The following is an 11,379-nucleotide window of genomic DNA, read 5'->3' on the forward strand; positions in this document are numbered from 1 at the left end:
AAAATACAGAAAACAACATTGCATGAGGGGCCGTCAGAGTGTGTCGGTGAAGATTCGTTTGTTACGTTTAATGCTTTTAAACTTTTAATCTATGTAAAGGAACTTTACATGTGTAATAATAGACTTACTTTCTGTCCAGAGCGACGTTCAGCAGTTACGATCCGTCACGTGTTTTTAGAATCCATCGAGGAGAGAAGTAATCCATCAGGGAAACACTTCAGAAACATTATAAAGTGATAGTTGTACGTTTTATCCACTTATTTCTCAAATACCCAAATAATTATTTACTGTTTTGGAAGCAGCGCTTGTTAGACGGTGGCGGCCATGTTGATTCTGTTGTCCAATCACAAATTGTGTTATTAGATGGTGAAACGCGTGTAAACACCTGAACCAATGACCGTTGAGAAATAGCGGAGGCGATCCTCAGAGAGTAAATAATGACCCGCGGGTACCCGACCCAGTGCAGGACTCTGCGTACCAGTCGAAGGGCATTCTTCCCAAATTGATTGGCAACATATCGGTGAAGATCTTCAGTCATCCAGGTCATGGTAATCTTAAGTGCTACAGTATATTGTAGGCAACTGGACTTGGTTGAGTTTCTTGAAAACATTTCGCCTCTTATCTATGAGGCTTCTTCAGTTCTTGAGATATTCTTTCGAAATTCCTGCACCAGTCGAAGGGCATTCTTCCCAAATTGACTGGCAACATATCGGTGAAGATTCTCAGTCATCTAGACCGTGGTAATCTTAAGTGCTATATCGGAGGCAACTGGACTTGCTTGAGTATCTTGAAGAAGCTTGAATTGAAGCTTGAACCTCTTGAACTGAAGAAGCCTCTTGGATGAGAGGTGAAATGTCTTCAAGAAACTCAAGCAAGTCCAGTTGCCTACGATATAGCACTTAAGAAAGCTGTTTAAAGGGAAACTCTGCTGAGCACTTCTTCCTTCCAGCTTTCACTAACGTTTTCACCATTGCCTCTCCCCAACCAGTCACCTCTGCTGAGATTTCAGAACAAGACCTCTCTTTCTGTCCATTGTAATAACAATCTGAACCTGTTAGTGGCAAAAACAAGCACTTTCCATGGACATATATTGACGGGGCACACCTGTCCACAGTGGTTGCATTGTAGCTTGTTCTGCACCAATGTTTCTTTTTAATTTTATGGCATCTGTTTTAGGGTTTTTCATCACTGTCATCGCAAGGCGTTCTCATCCCACATCGTCAAATACCAATGCGTTCTTATGCCCCTTGGCGTGTCAAATGCCAAAGGCACCCTTAAGCGTCTCTCTGGGACTAGAGATGCACCGATCCAGCTTTTTCAGTTGCGATATAGATCCTGATGTTGTGGCTTTGAGTATCAGCCGATACCTGATACTGATCCGACACCATGGTGGATTTAAAAAGCTATATACCCTTACATGTAGAACAGAAAAGACTAGAGGCATCAGACACTGATGACTACACAGTTCTTTCCTAAGATAAAATGAAACAAGATGAAACAGATTAATGCAATGATGAACTATTTATTTTTAACAAAAATAAACAATTGTGCAACAGCAGTTGAAATAGTGTGAAATACCTCCTCGTTGCAGATTCTCTCCTTCGCTCCATGACGTATGACGTAGCTTGCGTCGCAATAGATTTAAAGCCTGGTACGTCTCAGAGATGCACAAATGGCCACATAGTAATTGTGACATGTTAATCTATTTGTCGGAATTCTTAGTAACCAGATATGCTCTAAATTGAGCATTTAGATCAGGGTTGTCAAACTCATTTTGGTTCATGGGCCACTTACAGTCAGCTGGACCGGTAAAACCACTGCGTAATATCTCCAAACTTTCCCTTTTTTATCGGAAGACATACATTTTAAAAACACTAATCCATTTACAAACTGGATGAGAAACAGCCTGTGACGTCTTCAATAGAATCAATGCAGTTTCAACAATATTTCTCAGATGTTCCACATTCAGTCAGTCTGCTACTCACTGTCATTACATGTGCATTTTTCTGTACATTTCGTCTCCCGTGTAGTACTCCCAACATCACTGCACCAAAGTGAAAGAAAAGACCTGTATTGTGGTCGGGGTGGAAAAGCCTCTGAAGCAGCATTTTACTAAATCTACTCAATGTTTAACTTGACACCCCTGATTCAGATGGAGATTTAAGGTTGTTACTGCTGCATTTAAAGAGATGCAGCTGGAATTATTCACCTGGTAGAGACATCGATCTTTGACTGAGAATTCAATCTGATCAGTGAAGCACAACCTGGTGACTGGGCTGCTGTATTGATGGAGCAGAAGAGGCATGCACATGAGAGCTGTCTGCAAATTAAAAAAAAAAAAGATTATTTGAGTCTTCTCATCCCTAAAACTCAGCATCTTCAGAGATGCATCACTCACAGCTTTCATCAACATGTTTTCCATTTGCTGTTGGTGTTCTTTCCCTCATGAGACCGGAGTCGTGAGACGGACTTCCCAATAACATCTCAAACAATCCTTAAAAGCTAATGGTGCAAAGCAGGACACAGTCTTTAAATGCTTCCCAGCTCAGCTGTGCGGCCATTAATCTGCAGCACATTCCAGCCTGATCATGACATGACTGATGACAACCCTCTTGATTAACACATCATGTCCAGTACCTCGCACTTCTGATGTGCACAGCTGGCTGACGCTGCGGGACATTTCTCCTGCTGCCCTTGCTTCCCAATTCTAGGCGCTCTGCACACTCAGGAAAGTCTGCATCTGCCACATCGACTGTTTTGATGCCAGTGTCGGAGTCAGTTCGGCCAGCTAATCAGCATCACGGGAACACGATCCCGCCCCCCGGCTACTCGGCCCCGGCCAATATTGGTAACCTTAAACTCCAATGAATCTGAGCGGAGCGCTGGATTACGTTTATCTTCATGGGGATGAAATGGAGAGCGGAGGGAGTGGGGGCATGGAGAGTTTAGGGAGCAGCAGGAATAATGTGAGTAGACTTAAAATGATGTGCAGGCACAGCAGAACTCTGTAGGTCACAGACTCTTGGAGAAAAAGTAGCATCACAGCAGCAGCTAAAATACACCATTTTAAACCTCTTCAGTCGTACAGATCCATCCTTACATTACAGTGTTGTGCAGACAATCATTGTTCAAACCCGTGAAAGATTAAAGTCTAGTCAAGGACTCAAGGTTTTGATATCAAATAGGTTTATGTTATGCTAATTTACAGGGAAATGTGTAAGGTTAAAGACCTTTTTTTCTCAGTATTGTGCTGATACTGATCTTATGGCAGTTGCTATGCCATAGCCTACAGCATCATGGCAGAGGCAAGAACGCAGGTGTCCGTCACCAACAATTATGATGCACCACCTGACTTTCTGGCAGTACATTTCTGATTTTTTTCTTGGATATTTACCACTCTAATCTCAGAGAATTACCGCAATTGCCGAATACTAGCCCTAACCATGGCCTTGTCACCCTAATCCTAACTGCTTTTGACCTTGACGCATCAATGTGACGAGTACTAGCCAATCTCAGCATGCACTGGAATCCATTATATCGCATCATAGTGTGTGCAAATAGCCAAATACCTGCAGTGTGGCGATTCTCACCCAGGTGCAAATACACTCCGTTATCTTACCCCTACATTAACCTGTGTTTATAACCACAAATTACCTCGCAGCATTCCTGGGGTCGGGTAATATTCCCACCAAGAACAAAGGTGCAAATTGCACAGATAGTGGGAGGAACAGGGAGATAACGGAGGCTCATTTTTGTCCCGGGGAGATCAATCGAGCCGTGGTGTGACCTTGACGATGGAACAGGACAAACCAAGACATTTGAAGACATCTGCCTGGGTTTAGGAGCATTTTTCTGTGTTTTCTGACAGTTTATAGATCAAACGATTAATCAAGAAAATCGTCAGCAGATTAAGTGATAATGAAAATAATAATTGGTTGTGGGAGAATGTCTTTGTGTCTACAGCAGTCCTACTATTATTTTCTTCTGAATGGTGAAAGCACGGCTCTGTCTTTGTTCTTGGTCTTTAAAATGCACTGCAATCAAATAAAAAGATTAAAATAATTGTTGCTGAGTGTTGGCTTGATTATTTCACTCTACATAACTGTGATGCTGCTGAAGTTATGAAACAGTTTTTAAAACTACTTTAGAAGGAAATTTAGGGAGAATGTTGGGCCTACATTTGAATATCAGATTAGCTCGAGCAGTTTAAGCACAGCTCCCAAATTAATCCACTGCTCTTTGATAAAGTTTAGATCAGTTGCTCGAAACCTTTTCCTATCAAGAGCTCTAAATTGATAATCATCAGGTCATGGAGCACTATTTGCTTCAGGGACCTCACTCTGAAAAGATTTTGGTTGTTAGGGAACTCCCTCAAGGAAACGGTCCTTGGACCCATGGTTGAAAACCAAAGGCTCAGATCACAGAATAACCATGATAAAAGTTTGTTCCAGGCAGGGACGTAACACCAAATTCTGGGCCCTATGTATAAGCAGTCTCTGCGGGCCCCTCCACCCTTCCTATCTTGATCCATGTCTGTCTCATGCATCTCAGGCCCCCCCTCCCATTGGGGCCCTTTGTAATGTATACCAACTTTAGCCTCGTTTCCACCAAACACTTTCAGTATGGTACCTTTGGAATCAAAGTAACCCTTCAGACATGGTACCTAGACCCTAGTGTTTCCACCACAACAGTACCCTAAAGCTACGTATCGGGTAGTGACAGCAACACTGCCCCCACGGTTTCTGGTGGTACTGCTCCGTTTGGCCCGTATCCATAAGCTTTATGGAAACGTGCAGAAATACGGACGAAATGAACGCGGAGCACGGACAGAAGGCTCTGTCTGTATCCGGGTCTGTATTCAACGTTGAGCATAAATGGGCCTTTAGATGTGGGCGAGGATGTTGTCACTCACTGCTCCGTCCAGCACTCAAAATAAAACAGGCTGCAGTGAGAGTCTCTCTCCATGGGGTATTTAAAAATAGCAGGTTTGTGCATTTAGTCCTTCTCAGGTAAGCTCAGGAGTTTAGTGTTGCTGGAGCCCACAGGAACAACACTCTATGACGCTTTTTTTTTCCTCCGAGTGAGGATTGGGATATATGCAGTTCACATAATCCGGTCGAAATTAATAAAGATTTGTAAACGCTTGAAGATCCACTCATTACTAAAAGTTAACATTCCACCTTAAAAGTTGCCGTCAGTCGGCAGTTATTTTTACTCAGACTCCAGCTGCTGCAAGAGGCAGCAAAACATCCTTTCATTTTATAGTTACAGTTTACTAATAAAACTCTCCACAGTATGAACAGTGGTTACATGAGCCTCAAAACCAGACACAACTCAGCCCTGAGCAGAGTGACCGTCCTCTATTGACCAATCAACAGACTGCAGTGTTCACAGCTCCACCTTTTAGTACCAGATCTGTGTGCTAGGTACCCCAACAGAGGGGGGGCCAAAAATGGGGACGGTACAAAACGGTTCTATTGGTACCATCCACAACTTTTCACAGTGGAAACTAAAAAACAGAACTGAACCGTACTGCTCAGTGGAAACGGGGCGCCCCTGGTTCCAGGTACATGTCCTGTGAATCAGATTTCACAGTAAGACACTACTGATCTGAGTCACTTTAAGTCATTCTCCTGCTGCTCTGCTAATGAACAAATTAAGGATGAAACAGAGCTAATTTTAGGCCAAATTTAACCTCATTTGCCCTGCGGCCATTTGGGAGTCCTTCAGTGACCCTCAGCAACCCACAGAGCCCAGTTTGGCCACCTCCGCTGTACGGTATTAACTCAACTGCAGCAATTCCCCACAGTTCCTCCAGCTTTATACATTTAATTGAGTCACATTGAGTTTCACTGCATGCTCCTGCTACGGAGCTTGACTCCTTCCTGGCACCAACTGGCCCTTCTCCAAAAAATATTTGAATGCAATAAATATAAAGTCTCATTGATCTTCAATACAACAATAAACATCTGTTCCACTTGTGTGATTCATTTGCAGTGTGACTTTCTGAGCGTGTGGGCTGCTCACAAACACAAAAAAAAGAACAGTGAAGTAATGAAACCGAGTAAGCAGAAATAAATGATTAGTGCAGGATCTAATCTCTCCTTTAACTCTCTTCCTCCCTCCCTCCCTCCTCCTCCTCTTTCTCTCTCCCTCTCTCCCTCTCTGTCTCATTTCCATTCAGTCTGTTGAAGCAGCAGCAGCAGCAGCAGCAGCAGTCTTGTATGTGGATCCTTGGCAGCAGCTGCAGCAGGAGGAGATACATCCCAGACCCAACTGCCTGTGCAACATGGTCGTTTTAAGAGCCGTCGCTTGCCTGTGCCTGCTGGTTGGCTACTCGCTCCAGGTGGACGTGAAAAGTGGCAAAGAGGCAGGAAAAGCCGGGAATTTCATGGAAGATGAGCAATGGCTGTCCACCATCTCCCAGTACAGCCGTAAGATCAAACACTGGAATCGCTTCAGAGACGTGAGTGGTGTGTTTAGTGTCCTTATACAGGCGTGTGTGTGTGTGTGTCGTATCTGATCCGATCCGTGCTGGTGCTGGAGATGCTGTCTGTGGAGGTGATTTTGCGCACAGTTGACTGTGTCGCTCTGAAGTGCAAATGCACGCAATATGAGCAGTTTGCGGTGCAGAAATACTTCAAAAAGATAGAAAAATATAGAAATGTTACACTGGATAGTGTGTCTAAATATTGTATGCAAGAATAAGCACCTGATATACCTCTTCTCATTTCTCATTTTCATTCATTAACAGCCTTTAAATTGTCTCACAAGCCAATCTACTTTTTATGACATATTTTAATGCTTAAATTGACACTTTCATACACAGACTTTATAATGTGAGAGTGAATAAAATACAACTCAAAGGAAATCCATCACATTAGTCTCCAAAGCCATTTTAAAGCTCCTTCTACTGTGATACATTCTGAACTGTGTCTGTATTCACTCATCAATACCCATTGATCTGCCATATTGCACATAAAAATGAAGGGCTCACAGTTGTAGACGGCATCAGACTGAGGAGCCACACAGCGAGACATCAGTTGTGAATTCCCTGAATCACAAATATCAAGTGTAAGGGAACAAACATTTCGTATTCCCATGTGTTGTGTGTGTTATGTGTTTGTTGTCCAGGCTTCATTCTGGGCTGTGAAGGGACGGCGTTGTTTATTCTGTTCAGCTAGTATCTGGAGGATCACAGTAAATTAATTTGTCAATTTACAGTGTGAATCTTCTGCTGACCTGAATTTAGTAGAGCTGATAGTCAATCAGTCATCGACAGAAAATTAACACCTATTTTTTAGTTCATGCTTCTCAAATGTGAGAAATTTCCTGCTATCTATGTCATATATTATAGTAAATTCATGATCAAAAATCAAATATACACACTTTTCCTTTTACCTGTGGTGCTATTTATCAGTCTACGTGTTTTGGTGTGAGTTGCTGAGTGTTGGACATATCGGCTGTAAAGATGTCTGCCTTCTCTTGAGTATAATGGAACTAGATGATACTCCGCTTGTGGTGCTCAAAGCGTCAGAAAATACACGTTTCATTCAAGGAAACAGGTTTGTGCAGTGTCAAGGTGTACCAGACGGTATGATTTTAAATACTGTCAAAAACACAGACACTGCTCTTTGATTGAACTCATGGAGATGCTGAATAGAGGCTGTATTGTACAGTGTGTAGTGCACATCACGTGCCACCAGAGGTCAGTCTCTACTGGTGGAACAGGCAGCTGAGCAGAGAAACATGGTGACTGCGAGTGGTGGGGATAACGTTACAGGACTGTAAATAGTCAGCAAGCACTGGAAGAGAAAGACTGTGGGGGAAAACACTATATTTTTACATTAACTTGGTAAATTAATGGTTTATCTCAACCAAACCAAAGGTGATGATTGTTGGTGCACTGGACGAACTAACTTAACGTCTAACAAGACTAACTAAGACCATTTTGGTAATTTTGAATTTGTTTCTCTCAAGTTTAAATGAAGTGTGTTTTACGCTGAGTTCATAAGTCAGTTAAGCTAACTAGCAATGCACGATATTGGATTTTTTGCCGATATCCAGTATGCCAATATGTTACAACTCATTTGGCTGATAACCGACTATCCACTTTTTTTCCCAACCTAATTTTAGTGATCATCAAGTCTCTTCTGCAGTGGAATTAACATCGTATTATGCATGTCTACTCTTATATGGAGACATGACATACAATACTGTATTTAATATTAATTCATTGTGCAATATACGAAAAAAGCTTGTTGGCTGACTCTAATTTTTAAGCCAATATTGGCAGACATCGATGATGTGCCAATATTATCGTGCATCCCTAAATCTAACATAAATTTTAGTTCGTTAAAAGATAGAAACTTGAATTTAAAAGGTGAGCGATTGAAAATAGGTGTAAGTGTATTACATTTCTTGATATTTTGTGAGTTTACTGTTTATTTTTTGGGGTGGGGGTTGATAAGTGGAGCAGAGCACACAAATACTGTCACACTCAGGAAGGTATGAAGGTATGAAAAATGGATACTACCCAAGCCTAGTAGGAACTTGTTTCTTTCTGCTACACTAACTGCATCTGCTCATGGGCAATATGCCTGTGCTCATGGCAGGGCGACATGTTAACATTGATGGCGTCCTCCTCGGCTGAGCTGTAACATTAGCCAGCTGGTGGTGCTAGGTGAGCTAGTAGTAGATGCACTCTTCCTTCTGCGTGGTGATATAGTTGATGTGTGTAGTTATGTAAAAAGTTCCTGCATTGAACTGCTCACAACAAGGTCCGTGGATTATCTTGAGTAAGTGGATCATTATTTGTGGAAAGTATCAAATGTATTTTTTGAGCGTCACAACCTGAGCGCCGTCTAGTTCTGTTACATCCGAGAGAAGGCAGACATCTCTAGGGCCAATATCTCCAGCACTCGGCAACTCACACTAAAACAATCTAGACTGATGAAAAGTATGGCAGGTGAGAAGAACAATATGTATTTTTGATTTTGGGATGAACTGTCCCTTTAAGGTCGGTATCAGTGCTGATGCTGATGTTCATACTGGATTGGTGCATCTCTAATAGCTAAATCTGTACTGTTTCTTCCACCTAATGGTGTATATTTCCAGGTCCCAGTGTAGTCCAAAAGTTTATATCGGGATGTGGTCATTGCCTAAATAATCATGGCGTACATTTTGTGCTGCATTCTAATATTTTGTCAACTCATTGATTTAAATGGGAGGCCAGATTGTATATTGCCCAGCCTTGTTGCTCTCTCCTGTCAGCATCAGAAACACAACCACCAGCTGATATGTGGGAGATGGGAGGAGAGTGAGCATGCAGAGGGGTCAGGAGGTTACAGCATCGAGTGTATGACACCTCACTTGTACCAAAAGACAGAACACGTGGCGTGAATCAGGATGTGAGGGATCTCTGAGGAGGATTCGGTTAGCGACGGCTCGGATCCAAGCCTCCACCTTGACAACCAGACAGACCGTTTGATCTCATTGCTGAGAAATATCACCTCAGACAGATAGTCTTATCAATGTCAGCCAGACAGTGGCTGCATTACCTTTGACCGTGCTCTGCGGCATGCAGGAATCTGCCCCGCTACCTCGGACCCCCGAGGGCACGGAAAGCTTGTTGGAGAATTTGAAATTGAAATGCAAATTTGTGTTGTTATGCAAATTTTAATATGATCTTGGCTGGTCTTTGGAGTGGTTTGGCTCACCTATAGCTAAGGGTGAACACGGAGGGATGGCGAGGTTTTTTACTGTGGGGTGTTTGGTGGCATATCAGGGGCATGTACACCCACACTGTCCTGAGAAGATTTGTTTGAGATATCCAGAAGTTTTGTTTCAGATGGATTTAGTTGCATTTGGATTCTGAGTTTGACACATGCAAAATGTCACGTATCAGGCAAACTCCCAACAAAGGTATTGCATGAAACAGCATGGTGACGTAAGTGCTGTTAATGGTTGGGTGAAAGGTTTCTGTGATTGGAGGGACCCACAGCTTGAGTGGGCTCATGACAATGTTGATACATGTTCAGTTTATACGATGACTATTAGGGCTTCAGCTTATTGATTAGTAGATTGATTGTTTTGTCTGTAAAATGTCAGAAAATTGCTTAATTTTCAACAGTCGAGAACCAAAAGTTATTGAATTTACATTTCTATAACACTGCACAAAGCAAATGCATCGTCTCATCGTAGAAGCGAGAAACAGAACATGTTTTGCTCGACTTAAACGATTAATCAATTTTCAGTGGCTTCTCCTTGATGTACTATAATTTGGATCGCACTTATTTGTACAGTGTTTTGGACAAAAGTGTCAAATGGACTCTTCTAACAAATTGACGAATCGATTCATTAACTTATCATTTAGCCACTAGACTATATCTGTAAAAGGTTGGCTTATCCCCCTCTGACTTTTTCTTGTTTTCTTGAATCCCAGTGGATTAATTAATCTTTTCTGCAACTGGTCATTAGAGAAAGTCTCTTAAATGTCAACGTGAAAACAAATCTGTTCATCATTTTCATTAAAATTTAATTAATGTACTGTGATTCCAATTTGTAAAACCGTAAAAGATGAAAAAGTGACAGTTGGGGGGTGGATACTTTTTATATCCACTGCGTGTTTGTGTGTAGTCAAATGTGTGTAGTGGTATTTCGTCCAGACCTCAAAGGTTTAGCGCTGGGATTCAGACTAAAGATTCAAGCACAGTAAACACATAATTAAAGTGAAATTACAGCAAAGTGTCGAGGTTGTTTGGACAAAAGTGGCACGAAAATCCAGATGAAAAAATTATGAAGAAACTTATTATCTAATCACATTTAATAAAAAGCAAGGATCATTATATTTTGACATTAGACATAAAAGGAAATAGTTGTTAGGTATACATTGCAGCCTTGTTGGAAGATGCTCATTCAATGATGCTTTTAACTTTTAAGTCAATGGGTTTTTGGTTAGATGCCTGAAATATGGTCTGTGGTTAACACGAGCTTAAGAGGTTCCACTCATTAATTTTGAAGCTTCTTTGTGTCTTAAAAAAGGCGGTTTCTAACAAATGGCTAGATGTAGACTACAGATGTTATCACGTTGAACATGGCTCTACAGCCTCGTGGTGGCAACATTAGTCATGCGACTATGGTGTAATTTGTTTATAGCCTAACATTAGCTTTTTACTTCTGGCGATTGACCTTTTGCTAAGCCCCGCCCCTTTGTGATGGTCCGTCAAGCTGTCGCAGTAAGCATGGAGCCCACACTGTAACTAACTGCACTCCCTGAGGAAATGTTATCATATTTTTGGAAAAATGAAAGAGTGATTCCAGAGAGAAGCAGACAGAGGGGTCTACAGTCTGTGTTTGAAGGATATATCCAGGATGTCA

General features: G+C 41.9%; 1 protein-coding gene across 1 annotated transcript in view; it reads left to right on the forward strand.

The window, feature by feature from the left end:
- LOC126399584 (testican-2-like) overlaps positions 1-11,379 on the forward strand; it is a 109,383-nt gene that overhangs the window by 27,484 nt on the left and 70,520 nt on the right. The window contains exon 2 of the mRNA XM_050059662.1: positions 6,185-6,466. Within this exon, the coding sequence (XP_049915619.1) occupies positions 6,185-6,466 (282 nt within the window). The remainder of the gene's footprint in view (positions 1-6,184; positions 6,467-11,379) is intronic.

Source organism: Epinephelus moara, chromosome 13 (assembly GCF_006386435.1).
Source record: "Epinephelus moara isolate mb chromosome 13, YSFRI_EMoa_1.0, whole genome shotgun sequence".
NCBI classification, from domain to species: domain Eukaryota; kingdom Metazoa; phylum Chordata; class Actinopteri; order Perciformes; family Serranidae; genus Epinephelus; species Epinephelus moara.